Raw genomic sequence first — 19,330 nt, 5'->3', positions numbered from 1 at the left:
AAAGATAGAAACAAAATCTAACACCTTTACTCGTGCGCAAACCCGATTGCTTTTTTTAAAGTGCACTAACCCGACATGAAATATGAATATTTTATATTCCATTGTTCTATTTATTCTTAAATACATATTTCTATATATTTATGATTTTATTTTGTAAAATATATATCTATATATCCATATATAAATCATTATATATAGGTATATATAAATACAGATATATATGCATATATATAGGAATATCTATTTAAAAATACTTAGAACATATTTCCTTATGTTAAGAAAATTGGAATGTAAAATATATACAGTAAATACACAAACACTATTAAATATGAATATTGCAAAAAATATGCTTTTACATGTTTTCAGCTATTTGACTGCAAATATTTATGTCTATACATGTCTTTATATAGATGAGACAAACTAGAAGCGCTATATAATCCACTTAATAAAAGTAAAATCAAGGGAATCAGTATAATAGTAGTACTAATAGACACATTTAAGTTATACCAATCTTACTCAAAAATGTCCTTTTTGTCCGTATCTAATTCTGTGTCCAGTATGGGGTTAATATAACGATATACCCTTCAGCGTAGTACACTTAAATCCAGCAGCCTTTAAAAGTGCAGCTCACAGGGGGTTGACCGTTTGTTCTACAGCCAGGCAGAAGTATCCAATGTAGCGAGATCTGGAGCGCAAAAGAAAAGGCTTGGGATAAATAGTGTGAGATCCCATAACAATTTTATTTGACACGCATACATAAAACTACTCACAAGAGTTCTGATAAATTGGGCATAGAACAGATGATCGTGACAGGTAAGGATGAAGGGGATTCCAGCGTTCCTGCTGCGGTGTGTCGGTGTGTGCCGTCACCACCCCATCTCTACCGCCGCGATATTAGGAACACACCTCCTCTTGGATCTGTCAAATTAGGTACTCTCACTCCTAAGGGTCTACACACGCCGACTTGTTCACAGAGTGAGCCGCAGCAGGAACGCTGGAATCCCCTTCATCCTTACCTGTCACGATCATCTGTTCTATGCCCAATTTATTGGAACTCTTGTGAGTAGTTTTATGTATGCGTGTCAAATAAAATTGTTATCGGATCTCACACTATCCCAAGCCTTTTCTTTTGCGCTCCAAATCTCGCTACATTGGATACATGTCTTTATATGTATACATATGTATTCATGTGATTATATGTGTATAAATGTCTGTAAATACTTATATATATATATACACATACATATACTGTACATATTTAGACATGTATGTATCTCTATGTGAAAGCCCTTTGCAGTCCCTTTTTTCTATCACCATGAGACAGCATATCTTTTAGCCCTTTTGTATGCAATATATATATTTTTTTTTTCAGGCAGTGTTATTATGATTGTAATTGTACTTTTAAATGTATTTTTGATGCGTAACAGTTAACTAGAGCTCTGAAGTTGTGCTGCTCAGTTGCGCATTAAATTCAGTTGTGTTCAAATGAACACGTATACTTTCAACTTGTAATACCCACATCTGATGTGCGCAAAAAGCCACCATATTCCCTTTTCACTCACGCGCATTAGTTAGCACTCCACTCGTAATCTAGCCCATGATATTATAGAATGGTTGAGTATAGAATATTATTGTACTTATTGTATTAAAATGTACAGATATCCCAAAGCCTCCCATATATTCTGAATGCCTGGGTCACTGAGATAATGCTCAAAAGTGCCAAACATTTAGTAGGTGCTCGTGATTCATAGGTCAATAAATTAAAAAAACAGAAAATATTGAGTGTTAAAATTATTATTATTATGAAAAGGTTGAGGGATCTGTGTGTATGTACCCTCCCAAATATATTGGCGTCTTAGTTGCTATTATCAACAGACATTTGCCCCGCAGGGTATAGTGCGTACAAATATACCAAATATGTAGATGATCACAAGGGAGGAAGTATGTCAACAACATCAATACTCAGAAACTTCATTTAACTCAGTTTTTTTTTTTTTTAAATCAATGTATTGAAGTCCTGTAGAATGTGATGTCACACTCACACTTTATGCTAATTGAGTATGGTTCTGCTGTTTCTTCTGAATTCTTCATCCATGGTAACAACACAATTATGACTTCTGAAATTCAACCCCCTCTATCTTCTTCTTCATATGTACATGGATTTTTCTAGACCTCATTGTGGAATCCTGTTTTATAGGTCCTGGCCTGGCTTTTATTGCATATCCAAAAGCAGTGACCATGATGCCTGTGTCCCCCCTTTGGTCGTGCCTGTTCTTCCTTATGCTCATCTTTTTGGGACTGGACAGCCAGGTACTTTAGAGTGAAAAGAGAGAAGTTCAGATAGGACAGATGGTCCTCATGGATAGAGGGAGGGAGGACCATGTAGAGGAGAGAATGAGAGCGAGGGAGCCTGGTGAGTAGAATAAAATTATTCAGACTGAGGGGAACAGGAAAAGGAAAAAGAATAATCAAAACATGTATTACAAGTAAGAAAGTGTAAAGAAGATAATAAGAATATTAATTAAGAATGTCTAAACTTGATTTATTAAAAATAAAATGTTGTTAGTAGAGGGTAATCTGTTGTAGAGGAACAGCTTGTAAATAAATACAGCATAGATCAAGTATAAAAAACCCACAATGATCGTGCTGTGCTGCTGTGCAAAAAAATTACAGACTGAGAACGTATGCGATGACTCACCTGAAGGTAACAAAATAAAATGTAAAGAGAGAATTATCTGTTTCATGCTACTAAAACATATACACATATAAATATATAAATACTAAGGGAAAGATTACAAGTGGTGCGCTTGCAAGCCCTAAATAGCGTGCCACTTGTAATCTAGCCCTAAATGGGAAAAAGTATTTCAATACAGACCAGTATTACTTTACTCCTAGAGAGCTCATTAAAGCAATTTTATTTCTGACACATTCTATGGGGTAGATTTATTAATAGGTAAGCGGACATGATTCGCTGTAGCGAATAATGATAAAATGATTAAATGCTTGCGCAATGCTGCCCCCTGCTCACTGGCGGCAAATTGGCCACTAGCAGGGGTCGTCAATCATCCCAATCGTATCAGGATTATTTCAGTCCGCCGTCTACAACCGCTGCTTCTTAACTTCCGTTTCAGGCGGACCTGAAATGACGGGGGCTCCAAAGCAGATGCCGCTGCTTAATAAATGGACCCCCTATGTCTCTTCTAGCACACATACGGTATTCACTCAAAGCTAAATAAATACAACAACTTATACCCAACACTACATTCATCTTGTTATCTCTCTCCCTTTACCCAATATTTTACCCTTTTTATTTCTTTTATTATTCTATAAACGTTGTTCTTTCACTTTTCATTCTACAAACATGTTTTTATTTCTTCTTATGGGCTAGATTACGAGTTGAGAGGTAGTTTTCGCTCGCATTCGAGTGTTAAAACCCCTAGAATTATTTTTTTGTGCTCAGCGATTCTCACTTGTATTACGAATTGAAAGTAAAAAGTCGCTGTAACAAATAGAGTTTAGGAAGTCGCAAACACAAAATGTGCATTCCTCCATAGACACCCACAAGTTGAGTAAACAAGATTACGGTTATATAAAAGCGCAACATAAAAAGATAATATTGCATATTTCATAATCCAATGTTCTGCACATAGCACAATATGTTCTATGTATTATTAAAGGGATATTTAAATATATATCTGATGGATTTTTGCACAAATATATATTTATACCTATATATATATATACAGTATCTCATAAAAGTGAGTACACCCCTCACATTTTTGTAAATATTTTATTATATTTTTTCAATGTAAAGTAGTGAGTGTACTGCCTGTATAACAATTTAAAATGTCTGTCCCCTCAAAATAACTCAACACACAGCCATTAATGTCTAAACCGTTGGCAACAAAAGTGAGTACACCCAAATGTCCAAATTGGGCCCAAAGTGTCAATATTTTGTATGGCCACCATTTTTTTCCAGCACTGCCTTAACCCTCTTGGGCATGGAATTCACCAGAGCTTCACAGGTTGCCACTGGAGTCCTCTTCCACTCCTCCATGACAACTTCACGGAGCTGGTGGATGTTAGAAACCTTGCGCTCCCCCACCTTCCATTCGAGGATGCCCCACAGATGCTCAATAGGTTTAGGTCTGGAGACATGCTTGACCAGTCCATCACCTTTACCCTCAGCTTCTTTAGCAAGGCAGTGGTCGTCTTGGAGGTGTGTTTATCATGTTGGAATTCTGCCCTGTGGGCCAGTCTTCAAAGGGAGGGGATCAAGTTCTGCTTCAGAATGTCACAGTACATGTTGACATTCATGGTTCCCTCAATGAACTGTAGCTCCCCAGGGCCAGCAGCACTCATGCAAACATGACATTCCCACCACCATGCTTGACTGTAGGCAAGACACACTTGTCTTTGTACTCCTCACCTGGTTGCCCCCACACACACTTGACACCATCTGAACCAAATAAGTTTATCTTGGTCTCATCAGACCATAGGACATGGTTCCAGTAATCCAAGTTCTTAGTCTGCTTGTCTTCAGCAAACTGTTTGCGGGCTTTCTTGTGCATCATCTTTAGAAGAGGCTTCCTTCTGGGACGACAGCCATGCAGACCAATTTGATGCAGTATGCGGCATATGGTCTGAGCACTGACAGGCTGACCCCCCACCCCTTCAACCTCTGCAGCAATGCTGGCAGCACTCATACATCTATTTCCCAAAGACAACCTCTGGATATGACGCTGAGCACGTGCACTCAACTTCTTTGGTCGACCATGGCGAGGCCTGTTCTGAGTGGAACCTGTCCTGTAAAACCGCTGTATGGTCTTGCCCACCGTGCTGCAGCTCAGTTTCAGGGTCTTGGCAATCTTCTTATAGCCTAGGCCATATTTACGTAGAGCAACAATTCTTTTTTTCAGATCCTCAGAGAGTTCTTTGCCATGAGGGGACATGTTGAACTTCCAGTGACCAGTATTTGAGAGTGTGAGACTGATAACACCAAATTTAACACACCTGCTCCCTATTCACACCTGAGACCTTGTAACACTAACGAGTTACATGAAACCGGAAAGGAAAAATGGCTAATTGGGCCCAATTTGGACATTTCCCTTTAGGGGTGTACTCACTTTTGTTGCCAACGGTTTAGACATTAATGGCTGTGTGTTGAGTTTTTTGAGGGGACAGCAAATTTACACTGTTATACAAGCTGTACACTCACTACTTTACATTGTAGCAAAGTGTCATTTCTTTAGTGTTGTCACATGAAAATATATAATAAAATATTTACAAAAATGTGAGGGGTGTACTCACTTTTGTGAGATACTGTGTATATATATATATATAGGTATAAATATATATTTGTGCATATATTTATATAGGAATATATATTTAAAATACAAAGAACATATTTGGCTATGTGCAGTACATTGGAATGTGAAATATTTATAGTAAATACATAGTTAAAACCATTATTAAATATGAATATTGCATAAATTTGATTTTTCATGTTTTCATCTACTTGACTGCTAAGTGCTCCATTGTCTATATGTGTATACATATGCATTTATGTGTTTATATGTCTGTAAATGCATAAATACACATATAAATACATAAATACATGCAGTTTACCACAAAAGTAAGTACACCCCTCACATTTTTGTAAATATTTTATTAAATCTTTTCATGTGACAACACTGAAGAAATGACAATGTAAAGAAGTGAGTGTACAGCCTGTATAACAGTGTAAATTTGCTGTCCCCTCAAAATAACTCAACACACAGCCATTAACATCTAAACCGTTGGCAACAAAAGTGAGTCAACCCCTAAGTGGAAATGTTCAAATTGGGCCCAAAGTGTCAATATTTTGTGTGGCCACCATTATTTTCCAGCACTGCCTTAACTCTCTCGGGCATGGAGTTCATCAGAGCTTCACAGGTTGCCACTGGAGTCCTCTTCCACTCCTCCATGACAACATCACAGAGCTGGTGGATGTTAGAGAGCTTGCGCTCCCCCACCTTCCGTTTGAGGATGCCCCACAGATGCTCAATAGGGTTTAGGTCTGGAGAAATGCTTGGCCAGTCCATCACCTTTACCCTTAGCCTCTTTAGCAAGGCAGTGGTCGTCTTGAAGGTGTGTTTGGGGTCCATATCATACTGCCCTGTGGCCCAGTCTCCGAAGGGAGGGAATCATGTTCTGCTTCAGTATGTCACAGTACATGTTGGCATTCATGGTTCCCTTAATGAACTGTAGTTTCCCAGTGCCGGCAGCACTCATGCAGGCCCATACCATGACTCTCCCACCACCATGCTTGACTGTAGGCAAGACACACTTGTCTTTGTACCTCACCTGCTTTCCACCACACACGCTTGACACCATCTGAACCAAATAAGTTTAACTTGGCCTCATCGGACCACAGGACATGATTCCATTAATCAATGTCCTTAGTCTGCTTGTATTCAGCAAACTTTTTGCAGGCTTTCTTGTGCATCATCTTTAGAAGAGGCTTACTTTTGCGACAACAGCCATGCAGACCAATTTGATGCAGTGGGGGTCGTATGGTCTGAGCACTGACATGCTGACCCCCCATCCCTCTAAGGCGGTGAACAGCAATCCGCTCTATTGGATACGATCAGGTTGATTGACACCCCCTGCTAGCGGCTGATTGGCTGCGAGTGTTGAGAGGCCGGCATTGCACAAGCATTTCACTAGAAATGCTTTTTCAATGATAAATGCCAACAGCGTATGCTGTCAGCATTTATTGATGTGCGGGGGACATCATCCACTACAGCGGATCATGTCCGTCCACACATTGTTAAATCGGCCCCTTTGACTTTGTTTTATTGTGGATCTGAGTTATGTTCTATATTTGTTTTGAGAATTGTTCTTTTTTTCTTATTTAGTGTAAAATAAAAGCTGTTTGCGTTTAGCCACTTGACGCATGTGATGACCTGTTGTCATAATACATATAGCTGCCTGCCTGTGTATGACAACAACCAGTAGTCATCAAGAAGGAGGATTAACAATATGATGCTGATGTTGGCAATCAACTGCACTACAGACCATGAATGATGGTGATATAGTGGTCAGCACTCCCAAGGCTTCATGATATTTTTATGAGGTGTTGGTCTTTTGGGGCTCATTAAAGAAATCTTAAATGTCTTGAGAACCCCAATAAAGTATATTTTATTGAGGGCAAGTCCCTCTCTTGAATAAATATATACATTTGTCTGTATGGCCAGGGCATCACTGTGGTAACTTACCTTAATGCGCTGGAGAGCGCTAACCCGATCCTCCAGAAGGTTTAGCGTGCTCGGCTCCAAGGACCGGCACTAAAGTTAGTGCAGGTCCTGGGAGCTGAGTGTGCTAACCCGATCCTCTTCTTCCCAGAGCCGTGGCCGCACTAACAGAAGGCTTAGCGCACTTGGTTCCCAGGACCTTCACTTAAGTTTGTGCAGGTCCTGGGAACCAAGAGCGTTAAACCAGGTATTAGCGGGGCCACGGCTCTGGTAAGAAGGGCTAGCGTGCTATACAGAGCGTACATTAAGGTAAGTGTTTTCTAGCTACAGGTGAACTTTTCAGCTATAGCTCTGTTTTAATGAAAACGAATGTAAATATCTAATAAAAATTCAATTTCATTTAGTTTGAAATAAAACAAAAACCGGCAATGAATAGTCAGGGGGAAATGAATTTCCTAGAATATCTGAAATGAAAATGACATCCGAAATGAAATTTTCTGGCCTGCAGATCCCTAATCATTTCTGTTGCTTACTCGCTCAAATATGATTTACAATAGTTTAATAATAATTTAAGCAGCAAAAAATAAAAAAGCTAAAATAGGTTTATCACAGGGGTGAGAAAAAGGATTCGCAGGGAAGGGTTTAAATGTAAATTTGTACACAAGTATCAGTGCTTCCTGCTAATGTACAATATTAGTATTCAAAGTTGGCAAGTGTAGGGAACCACTGTCAAACTGGGGTTTATTTGTCCTGCACCAGTTTGTGTCTCTGTATCCTCTTTGCTCAACTGATTGCACACTGGGGATTTAAGAAGAGTTAATTTATAACACTCACAAGTATTAGAACACTGTTGATGACTCCTTTAGGCACAGTAGACAGCACCAATCAGTGCATAGTCATTCTTTATGTTAATTCCAAATGTTACTGTTGGGTTTAAAGAGTTCACATACACCTAGATTACAAGTTTTGTGTTCGTGTTTTAACGCTGAAAAATGGCCATTTCAGCGATAAAACAGTAAGGCAGCCATTATGAGTCTTGTTGGTATAGCTGTACCATAAGCATTTTAGCCTGTAATGCAACGTCAGTCCCGCACTCAAAAAAAAGAAGTTTTTGCATGGGATTTCCATAGTGCTGCCATTACAAGTTTTGCGGTAAGGCTAAATAGCTTGCGTTACAGCCTATACCGACAAGATCCGTTCCGCAATCTGAGACCAGTAGTTATGAGTTTTGCGACACAAAACTGTTACACAAAACTCATAACTAAAATGTTACAAAGTACACTAACACCCATAAACTACCTATTAACCCATAAACCGAGGCCCTCCCGCTTTGCAAACACTATATTAAACGTATTAACCCTATTCTGCCGCTCCTGACATCGCTGCCACTAATAAAATTGATTAACTCCTATTCCGCCACTCCCCGACATCGCTTTCACTATAATAAAGTTATTAACCCCTATTTTCCCGGATCCCAACATCGCCCACACTATAATAAAGATATTAACCCCTAAACCTCTGGTCTCCCACCTCACCACCACTAAATAAACCTATTAACCACTAAACCACCAGCCCCAAACATCGCAAAAAAACTAAATTAAATTATTAACCCCTAAACCTAACAACCCCCTAACTTTATATTAAAATTACAAGATCCCTGTCTTAAAATAAATAAAAACTTATAAATTAAACTAAAATGAAAATAACTACAAATTAAATAAACTAAATTAAGCATTAAAAAAACACTACTAAAAAAAATTAAATCTACAATTACAAAAAATAAAAAATACTGAATTACAAAAAATAAAAAACACTAAAGTACAAAAAATAACAAACACTAAATTATGAAAAATAAGAAATAAAATTATCCAAAATAAAAACAATTACACCTAATCTAATAGCCTTCAGAAACTATAAGTGGATCATCGGGGGTTAGTGTTAGGTTTTTTTAAACTTTTTTTGGGTGGGTTTATTTTTTAGATTAGGGTTTGGGCTTTTCTTAAAATAGCTAAATGCCCTTCTCAGGGCAACGAAAAAGAGCTGAATGCCCTTTTAAGGGCAATGTCCATACAAATTCCCTTTTCAGGGCAATGGGTAGCTTAGGTTTTTGTTAGAGTTAGGTTTTTTATTTTGGGGGGTTGGTTGGGTGCTGGATTTTACTGTTGGGGGGGTCTTTGTATTTTTTTCAGGTAAAAGCTGATTTCTTTAGGGCAATGCCATACAAAGGCCTTTTTAAGGGCTATTGGTAGTTTATTGTAGGCTAGGGGTTTATTATTTTGGGGGGGCTTTTTTATTTTTATAGGGCTATTAGATTAGTGCAATTGGTTTTATTTTGGATAATGTTTTATTTTTTGTAATTTAGTATTTTTTATTTTTTGTAATTGTAGAATATTTTTTTTTTTTTAGTAGTGTTAGGTTTTTTTAACGTTTTATTTAGTTTATTTAATTTGTAGTTATTTTAATTTTAGTATAACAGTAATGTTAGTTTAATTTATATTTTAATTTCCCAGGTAAGTTTTTATTTATTTTAAGATAGGGATCTTGTAATTTTAATATAAGGTTAGGGGGTTGTTAGGTTTAGGGGTTAATAGTTTAATTTAGTTTTTTGCGATGTAGGGGGCTGGCGGTTTAGGGGTTAAAAGGTTTATTTAGTTATGGTGATGTGGGAGGCCAGAGGTTTAGGGGTTAATAACTTTATTTAGTGGTGGCGATGTCGTGGAGCGGCGGAATAGGAGTTAATATCTTTATTATAGTGTGGGTGATGTTGGGGTGCAGGGGAAAACGGTTAATAAATTTATTATAGTGGCGACGATATCGGGAGCGGCAGATTAGGGGTTAATACATTTATTTTGGTGGTGGCGATGTTGGGAGCGGAATATTAGGGGTTAATAACTTTATTTAGGTGTCAGGGGCAGCAGATTAGGGGTGTGTTAAGACTTGGGGTTTATGTCAGGGGGTTTAAACGTAACTTTTTTTACCCATACACATCAATGGGGTTACGTTACAGAACTTTTCATTCCACGATCACAGGTGTTAGTTTTTGTCTATGGGGAAAGCGTGCACGAGCATGTCAAAGCAGCACTTGGATTTTGTGCGGTATCGATCTCATTGCCACCATATCGCACGCACAAGGCGGCTTTTCAAAAACTCATAATGGCAGCGTTATAGAGGGTGAAATAACGCAACTTTTGTTGCGTTCGTTTCGCACATTCTATAGTGCAAAAAAAAAGTGTTTGAATATTACTTGCTTAGTGGAAATCACATTTGATTGATTTATTTGTTCATTTGTGCATTGTCCAGCAAACTCCTTGACTAAACAAGCAATATTTTTTCTTGGTGTTATACTAAGAATATATATTTTTTTAATAATTAAAACAAAAAAGAGTGAAATTTGTGAGTCTACTATTTTTATTATTTTTTTATGTATAATTTAACAGTTCATTGGGCTTCTATACATGTTTCAATACATATTGTGTGCCTGTTGCTACGTTAGATTATTTAAAAACACTGTTATATTATTTAACTTTATTATTACACTTTTATAGTTATATTTACTATTTAGTGTCAAAATACATTTGCTTGTGTCTGTAACATTTCTATGTATTTTTTTCTCTTTGCAGTTTGTGTGCGTTGAGAGTCTGGTTACAGCTATCGTAGATATGTATCCAGAGGTGTTCAGAAAGAAATTTCGGCGGGAATTTCTCATCTTAGGAATTGCTATCATCTGCTACCTCCTCGGCCTCATCCTGCTTACTGAGGTGACATGGGGTGAAGTGGTGGTGGGTTGTGGGAGAAACAGACTCTAAATAAGGCTTGGCTAGCAAAAAAATACTTAACACCAAAGGACTAGCTCAAGGTTCTTCAGTTACAGTGCTTAGGACTCTTTAACAGGCCACATTTTTGGGAATACCTTGTGTTATGTCTAATGTTACTAAAAAAATATCCAAGTAGACATTACTAAAAAATATAACCAGGTAGACACATATAGCTTGTGAGTAATAACAGGCATGCTCTTCCCTTACGTTCTTTTATTGAAACTTGCCGCAGCTCTTTAGAAAGATGGCGGTGTCCTTTGAAACGCATTGAGCAAATTTTATTGGAGCTGTTTTTGTTTTGACAATAAGCTGCCTATTGTCACATTGGGAATCCTGTCAGTGGAACTTTTAAACCATGAATAAAGGATTTCAGATGATATACTACTGTATTTTACTTTTTAGTGTGCCGTAGAGTGTATACTGGTTCACACTAGGCTGGTTATCCTTTCCCTTTAAGGTGTGCTGCAATTTGTACCATCCAGGCATTAATGCTGGAGTACTTGAAAGAGCTGAAAGACCTTATGAGAAGAGTGCACTTCATAGTAAACAAATTCATTTTGGAACAGGGTTGGTGATCCTGACCTTGGCTGCAACACTCAGAAAGGAGAGCAATTATTTATACTAATTTGATTTTAATTATTTTAACTATATTGTAGTTTTGTATTGACTCACATATAAGGCCAGATTACAAGTGAAGCACAATCAATAACGCATTATCTTGAGCTATGACCAGGGCTAAGAATATCACACAATCTAGTATTACAAAAAGATTTCTTAACACAGCCAGAATTTTTTAGCACCCTATACTTTCAATGGATAGAGCAGTAAGCATGACCCCCTAATAAGGGACTACGTTATTCCCAAATAAAAACCAACACAACTTCTTGGGGTATAAAGGCCACAGCTAGTTTTATTAAACAACATAAATAAAAATTAAATATAACAAATAAATATCCCCTTTATAAGCCCCTCTCTCAAATTAAAATTAAACAAGTGGAGCCCACCTCATTTAAATGAACACCATATCTCAAAAAGAAGCATTTGCCCGATTCACCATCAAATTCCATGTGCCGAATAGACCCCCCCCCCTTTTTCTGCACAAATTTACTCAAAATTCTATTGACCTTTTTTCTAGAAGCTTCCAACCTATCTGCATCCCATGCAGCCCTCCATACTATCCTAGGCTCAATCTCAGACCACACCAACACCAAGCCAGGAAACAACTCCATTAATCTGAGCAAATGTTAATGGATTTAATACCCATTAACAAGTCTTTTTGAGAGATGAAGCCCAAATCATTGCCCCTAGCGGGGATCAACAACATACCTGGGGGCTTAAATAATCTGGCATATTCAACAACCTTACAAATAGCTTGGTCACATCTTAAGCCTCGAACCACCAAAGATGAATAACCTCGGCATCAAGTCCCAGCTGACTCCCACTATCTTTTATCATTGCCGCTTGCCTGGCCCAATAGATGTAAGAATGGCCGATGATCCAGCATTCAATGGGACCTAAACAAAAGAACATAAAACAAAACTACAAAACCAAGTCACTTCTAACATATGATCTAAATCTTTTCGAGGCCCACTTCCTAAATCCCTTTAATACTTTCATCCAACATACCCAACATTCTCGCTTTAGTGGCCGCCCCTATCCGAAATGAATGTGACCCAAAGTCAAGAGGCGGGAGCCCCAGGGATAATACTTTGCTAAAAAATGACACAAATTGGAAATGGGACAATGTGTCCCCATTCTGGTGAATAAGCAGGGGGGCCCCACCCTCTGACTGTATTCTAATCAATGCCGATACAGACTCGACTGGGCAACACTCCCCCCCTATGGCCGCTAGGCCAATCATGCCCTCTCCTCCTTGATCAGTCTTAGACTGCGGCAACCTGATTAAAAGTTTCCCATCCTGAATCCAAACATCGCCCCACTGAATACCTCCCCGTCCCACTAAGTTGCTCCAACAATCTCCAATACCCTGAAAATCACCAGGCGCCTTGAATCGGGCGTACACTTAACCCTGTACAATCCTCTGCCATTCGAACCAAAAAAGACTTTGTAATATCCTCCCAACCCAAACATTGGCACAGAAAAGCTAACACTGCCAGCCTACCTCCCCTCCAATCCGTTATCCAACCCAGCAACATCTCAAACTAGCTCCGGGCTGTAAAATCCCCCCGGCCCACTTGAGTACTTCAAGTCACTCCTTCCATACCTGCAAATAAGCCTTTCATGTAGACCCAGCTAATGCAAACCTCCCCATCCTCAACATGCCAGGAAATCCACCATCCTGATACCCCTGCCTCTTCCGCCATCAAGGCCAGTTCCCGGAACCTGTCCCACTGAAAACAAGAAAGAGAATCAGCAATCCCATTCATTTTACCAGGCACGTGTACAGCCCTAAACAACACATTGCATCTCAAACATTCAAGAACAAACAAACGAACCACTGGTGGGGAAGATGCAATCAAATTGTTAATGGCCAAAACCACCCCCATGTTATCTGAGTGAAACACAACCTTTCTGTCCAATAAGGGGAACAATTCAAGAAACACCAATTTCTTTGTTAGGCCCCCGACATGCCATTCCGACGGCCACGAGTCCGCCCACCACTTACCACCCAAGTATCCCCCGAATTCATGGGCCCCCCAAGGCATTTGTAAACAAATAAACATCAGGGTCCAGCCAACCTACCTGCTGAATTAAAGAAGAAATCTAAACCAAACTGATAAGTCCTCCTTTAATGTTTTTTTCAAACGTAGGTGATGGAACGGCTCCCTAACCCCCCACTGTACCCAATGACAGTCTTCAACAGAAAACCCTCCCAATAAGGATAATCCTGCAGGCAAAATTCAATTTACCCAACAAAGATTGAATCTCTTTCAAAGTAAGCTTCTTATGAGACAAAACCTGCCTCAATACACCACGCAATTCAATTACTTTATCATTCCGGTAAGCTGCATTCCATTTTAACCAAATCAGTGTGGATCCCTAAGAAGCTCAACGCCACAATTGGACCTTCTGACTTATCCTCAGCTACCAGAATGCCAAACTCTTTCGCCACCTGCTCAAATGCTTCCATCAAAGACTGTCAATCCAGAGAGTCCAGGGGGACCCACAAACAAAAAATCGTACAAATAGTGGACGAAGGAACGCAAACCTGAAACTTGTTTAGCAACCTGTTCAAGGTAACAGCTAAACTTTTCGAAATAAGAACATAAAATAGAACACCTCATGGAGAGGCATAGATCCACATAGAACTTCCCCTCAAGAGAGCAACCCAAGAAATGGTGACAGGAAGGATGAACCGGAAGCAACCAAAACGCAGCCTTGATGTCCCCCTTCGCCATTAGGGCCCCCCGTCCCGCATTTTTCACAAAGTCCACCGCGTCGTCAAACTACACATACCAAACCACTGCAGCTCCAGATCTATCCCATCATTCACTGAAAGACCTTTCGGGTATGACAGGTGGTGGATCATCCGAACTGCCCTGGCACCTTCTTCGGGAAAGGGGCCAGACATACGCCCCAAGGAGACCTACTTTCCCAATTTTTTCCAAACCACCCCCGGAAACTCCTTAGCAGACCTCAAAGTCCCTGATACCCCTGACCCGCTCATCTCCTGAAAGGGGATGCAGAACCCAGAGCTAAAACCCATTAAAAGCAGTTCAGCATCCCCTTTCCTCCCCCTTATCTCAGCGTATCGCCTTAGCCACGAGACCATCATTCTGATGTCCACCGGTGTCCAAGCCAAAAACACTAACTTCCCCTGGCTTAGTTCAGTCTCTCCTCTTCCTGAAACACTTAGAATAGGAATGGATCCCACCGCAACCCGAACATTTCTGCTTATACTTGCAAGAGGACCCAAAGTAACACTGCCCGTCATTAAATTGAAAACATAGTCTTTTTCGGAGGGCCACTGCTGAGCTGTTCCCAGCTAACACTGATAGGCTAATCCCCCCTGACTGAAAGGACTGCCACCCACGCAATGGAGTCATAATTTCCAGCCCTATCGTCCCATCTCATGTCAGGACGAACCACTATCCGCTGACGAAACTGTTCGACATATCTCCACCAAGCCATACTCCCATAAGTACGGCAGGCTGAGGAGATCTCATCCAAATAGCAAAACAGGGCCGAGCCCAGTTCCGGAAACTTCTGCGTGATCACACTGGCTAGAATGCAAACCACCCTGGACCAGTTAGCAAATGTTTTAAGTATTTTGTGATACTGCTTTTTCCTCTCCTCCTCTTCCTTCTTCCCTTGTTCACCCTTAACATTTTCCTTAACCTCCACAAATTGGTCCAAAGGCTGGAGCGAAAATAACTCTAAGAACTCCCTTTTCCAAATTCTCTCCTTTACCTCATTTGCTAAATGCAAACCCAATGGACCAATAGAGCATCACCTCATCAAAAACTTTCAGACTCCCAACCCCCGCACTCCCCGTGGCAACACTTGCGATAGTGACTGTCACCCCAGGTACCACCGCGGGAGTCGGACTTGGCACTTGCACCACCGCTATCTCAGCCCTGTTGCCTAGGGCCCCCCGTAACATCCCCCGCTTCTGCGGGCCCCGCTGTTCCCATGGTCACCACACAACTGATTTTGGCTTTCCATGCCTCCGCCGGAGTCTCCTGAGTCCCTGCTCCCTTATCACTCCCTAAAGACTGCTCCACCCGCGTCACCAACTCCTTCAGTCCCTTCAACAATACATTCTGCACATCATCCACTCTCCCGCTCTGATTGACAATTGCACCCATCCCTTTTGGTGCCTCTCCTGGTGTCCTTTGCGCCGTCACAGCTACCAATCCCCTGACAGATGGACCCCTCTCTGGTCGCCTCCTTTCCCCCGATGGCAGCTCCTGGTGCCTTCCTGGAGACCTCCTCCTAGTTCTGGACTCCCTCCTCCTTTCACTACTCCTGCCCCTTGCCGTTTGTTCGATGTGTGCCCATGTAGGCGACATCTGGCCTCCCCGGCTTAACCTCCCCCTGATGGGCGATCAGGACCTTCCTCTTCTCTGACTTGCCTCAGGCCTCACACTAGGAGACCGATCCATCCGCCATCCTCTACCAACCTGAAATTGTACATCAAAAACAGTGTCCATAACGTTCCGTTCTGTCCATGACTCCCCATCCGTCCTCCTTCCTCTTGCCCCTGCATTGGGCCTGCCCCTCTCTTCCCTTCCAAACCCCCGAGGAGGAGAAATGGACCCTAAAAGCTGCACAAAAGCATCCAACTCCCCCACCTGGCCAGATGTAGACAGTCCTGGAATGCCGCCATCCTAAGGTACATCACCATCAAACTCACTAGGGAATCCCTGCCTCTCTCCTGCATACCTCCGTTGCTTTGCCTCCCACAGAACACTAACACAGAAGAAGGATCATTATATCAGCCACAAACCACAAATCACCCCATCTGCCCCCCCTTTCCCCCAAGAAAATAACCTCCCCCTTTCTAACCATACATGCCTCAAAGCTCAATCCCCCCTAACTTCCCCAAGCTACCACAAAATACCATACACTATACTAGAAAATGTATTTACTAAATTCATTGTTTATTTTTTTTATTTTATTTTTTATTATATAACCCCTGTCAGCACCATCACCTACTCAAATAAAGAGCTATATGGTACCACACAGCCCTCTCCTATCAATTAGAAAACCCTTTATATGCCTCCTTGTACATCAAATAGATTTCCTCTTTAATGCTAAATTAATATCCTCCTATAAAGCTCAGCCCATTTACAGAAGCTAAGCTCAAAATCCCATCCAAAACCTAGCCCACAACCTTACCCCCAATTTTTATTTTTAATTATTTTCTTTACCCACCATGTCTACCTAACAACTAACCCCTAAGCTCCCTACACTACTAGTGTCTGAACCATTATGGGGGAACCTACCCCGTTTGGCCATCACCTGACCTCCTAGTATGGTCCCACACACTAATCCATAGCCTCATTTGGGCCTGCATCAAACCGCCCCCCCTCCTGTCAGCCAGCCCCCCAGCCCCCTTTGACACCTCCCCTCCACAACCAACCTGCATAGTGAGCCCTTTTCTGCGATAGCTCAGTCAATTACCTGCTGTTGCAGCCGATGCCGCTTCCATCGCCTCCTCTGCTTCAGGCCCAGCTGGCCGCATCACATCGATCACGTGACCGCCGTCATCCTCCTACGGGAGCAGAGTCCCCTGCCCGCTGCTTCTCTGGATCCCGTTGCTCCACTGCATTAAAGCCGCACCTCCTATCCTTCTCCCGGATGTGCTGGATGCGCCCGCTGCAGGCCTACCCTGCCTGACCACCACCTCAGGACTGAGGTGCTCCGGTGGTCTCAATCTCCTTGCCAGTCTGGTCCTTGGGGACATTACCTCCTCCACCGGCTGCTCCTCAATGCCGCTGCCTCCTGGGATGGCCCCAGCAGCCTGCCGCTGTGCCTGCAGCCACTGAGATCCTCTCTCCCTGGCAACAGCTGCAGTTAACAGCTCCTGAAGTCCCTCCATGTGAACAGGTAAGGCCTATCACGTTCTCTTTGGGCTTGATGGAAGTGAGAAGAGGCCAAGGAGCTTCTTCTCACCGTCAGGTCCTGATAGAAAGAGGCTCTGAACTTCCTGTCACTCCCAGATACAGGCCCCTTACAGAACCCACCCACTGGAGTGACCTGAACTTCACCCTTACAAACTCACCCTGCTCTGGGGTCACAGGCGCCTCCTAAATATTAATTTATACAGGGCTTTCCATGTTAATGTTCATATTACAAGTGTGAGTTAAGTGTTGCACTAACATGAGTTTTTCAGTGCACCCCCATAGAAATCTATTATATGAGCGGGTTAGCACACATGCACTACCCAACAGAAGTTAGTTGGCCCTAGACTATGGTTCAAGAGATTTAAAAAAAAAAATACTTTCAACTTGTAATAAACACGCCATTGATTTAACTTGAGTGATATTAGTGCTGCGTGCACAATAACTCTAATATTTTTGTGCTCTATATGTAATTTTCCTTAAAATGTTCACTGTCAGGCATCTTTACTTCCTCCAGCATGTCTGAACTTCAGAACATGGGAAGTGAGCAGGTATGTGTCTTTTCCCAGCATGAACTTTACTGTCACTGCAGAAGTTGGCTGAGAAAACCTGTACACAGTGCACAGCACCCTTAGAGGTGTTTAATACTCCATTTCTCAGGGCACACTAACAGGCCAGAAAATGATATCTTAACTAGAGCACATGTAAAATAATCAGCTGATCAGTAACCATGGTTACTAACCTGCCCTCATCCATCAGCTAATTATTTCACATGTGCTCTAGTTTAGATATCATGTAAATCTGGCAGATGTTGTGACCTGAGGACTGGGAGTTAAAAACATTGGGTTAGATAACCACAATTTCTGAGCAGCTGTATTATATCACCTGTGCTGTAGTTCAGAAATCCTGAAAATTTGTCTTATTAGAACTGAAGCTGAAGAACTCTGGAAAAGAGCACCCTTGGAAGTTGCACTACCTGCTCCGCTCAGGGCCGCCATCAGGGGGTGACAGGGGTGACTCCTGTCAGGGGCCCGATGGGCCAGGGGGGCCCCATGAGGCAAGAACTAAAAAAAAAAAATTTTTTTTTTTTTTTTTTTTTTACATTTTATCAGCCACCAGTGTGTACTACAGCAGAGTGCTAATTGAGCATGGGAAATGTTATTACAAGGAGTAAAGTATTAGCATTTGAGAGGATTTCTGAGTGTGCACTAAACCACTATGCACAGTGTGAGATAGACTTGGCACTTTGTTTGTACAGTGTGTGCCTGAGTCAGACAGCAGATCATTTAACCAGATCTAATGGTACGAGTACCACAGCTTATGGTTCCACCAAAACCATATAGAGTACAGCATTTTCAAAATCCATAAGTACAGCTGACAGATGGGAACATTTGTACGCTATATTTGAAGTGGTGCTCTTGGTTAGGGAAAATGGGGAAAAACAAACAAACATATGTCAACCTTTTAAAAGTACTTTTCTTCATCTTGCCATCTACCCAGATAATTAATGTACAATTTTGAATTCACAGAATTATTTTTATTTACAAATATGATTCTTTAAAAAGTGATCTCTTAATTTCTGCAATTTTTTTATCATGCATGTCACACACTGTTGATTTAGGGGATGCAAGGTGCATACATGTTTCCTCCTGTGAGTGTTTCTGTGGGTGTCTGTGTTTATGTCTTTGTGCTTTGATTTGTGTCTCTATGAGTGTGTATGTATTTTTTTATGTGGGTCTCTCTGTGAGGGTGG

The 19,330-nt window shown here is 41.1% G+C and overlaps 1 protein-coding gene and 1 long non-coding RNA gene across 2 annotated transcripts in view; one reads left to right on the top strand and one right to left on the bottom strand.

The window, feature by feature from the left end:
* LOC128664124 (sodium- and chloride-dependent betaine transporter) overlaps positions 1-19,330 on the top strand; it is a 224,767-nt gene that overhangs the window by 187,926 nt on the left and 17,511 nt on the right. The window contains exons 10-11 of the mRNA XM_053718820.1: positions 2,198-2,310; positions 10,856-10,993. Coding sequence (XP_053574795.1) covers positions 2,198-2,310; positions 10,856-10,993 — 251 coding nt within the window. The remainder of the gene's footprint in view (positions 1-2,197; positions 2,311-10,855; positions 10,994-19,330) is intronic.
* On the bottom strand, positions 1,779-17,629 carry LOC128664125 (uncharacterized). Its single transcript, XR_008402922.1, has 2 exons — positions 17,138-17,629; positions 1,779-2,410 (listed from the first exon to the last, which is right to left on the bottom strand). It is a non-coding gene; the product is annotated as an uncharacterized LOC128664125 (long non-coding RNA).

Source organism: Bombina bombina, chromosome 6 (assembly GCF_027579735.1).
Source record: "Bombina bombina isolate aBomBom1 chromosome 6, aBomBom1.pri, whole genome shotgun sequence".
Classification (NCBI taxonomy): domain Eukaryota; kingdom Metazoa; phylum Chordata; class Amphibia; order Anura; family Bombinatoridae; genus Bombina; species Bombina bombina.
Note: the sequence above shows the minus strand (reverse complement) of the source record. Positions and strands in the feature narration are given on the sequence as shown.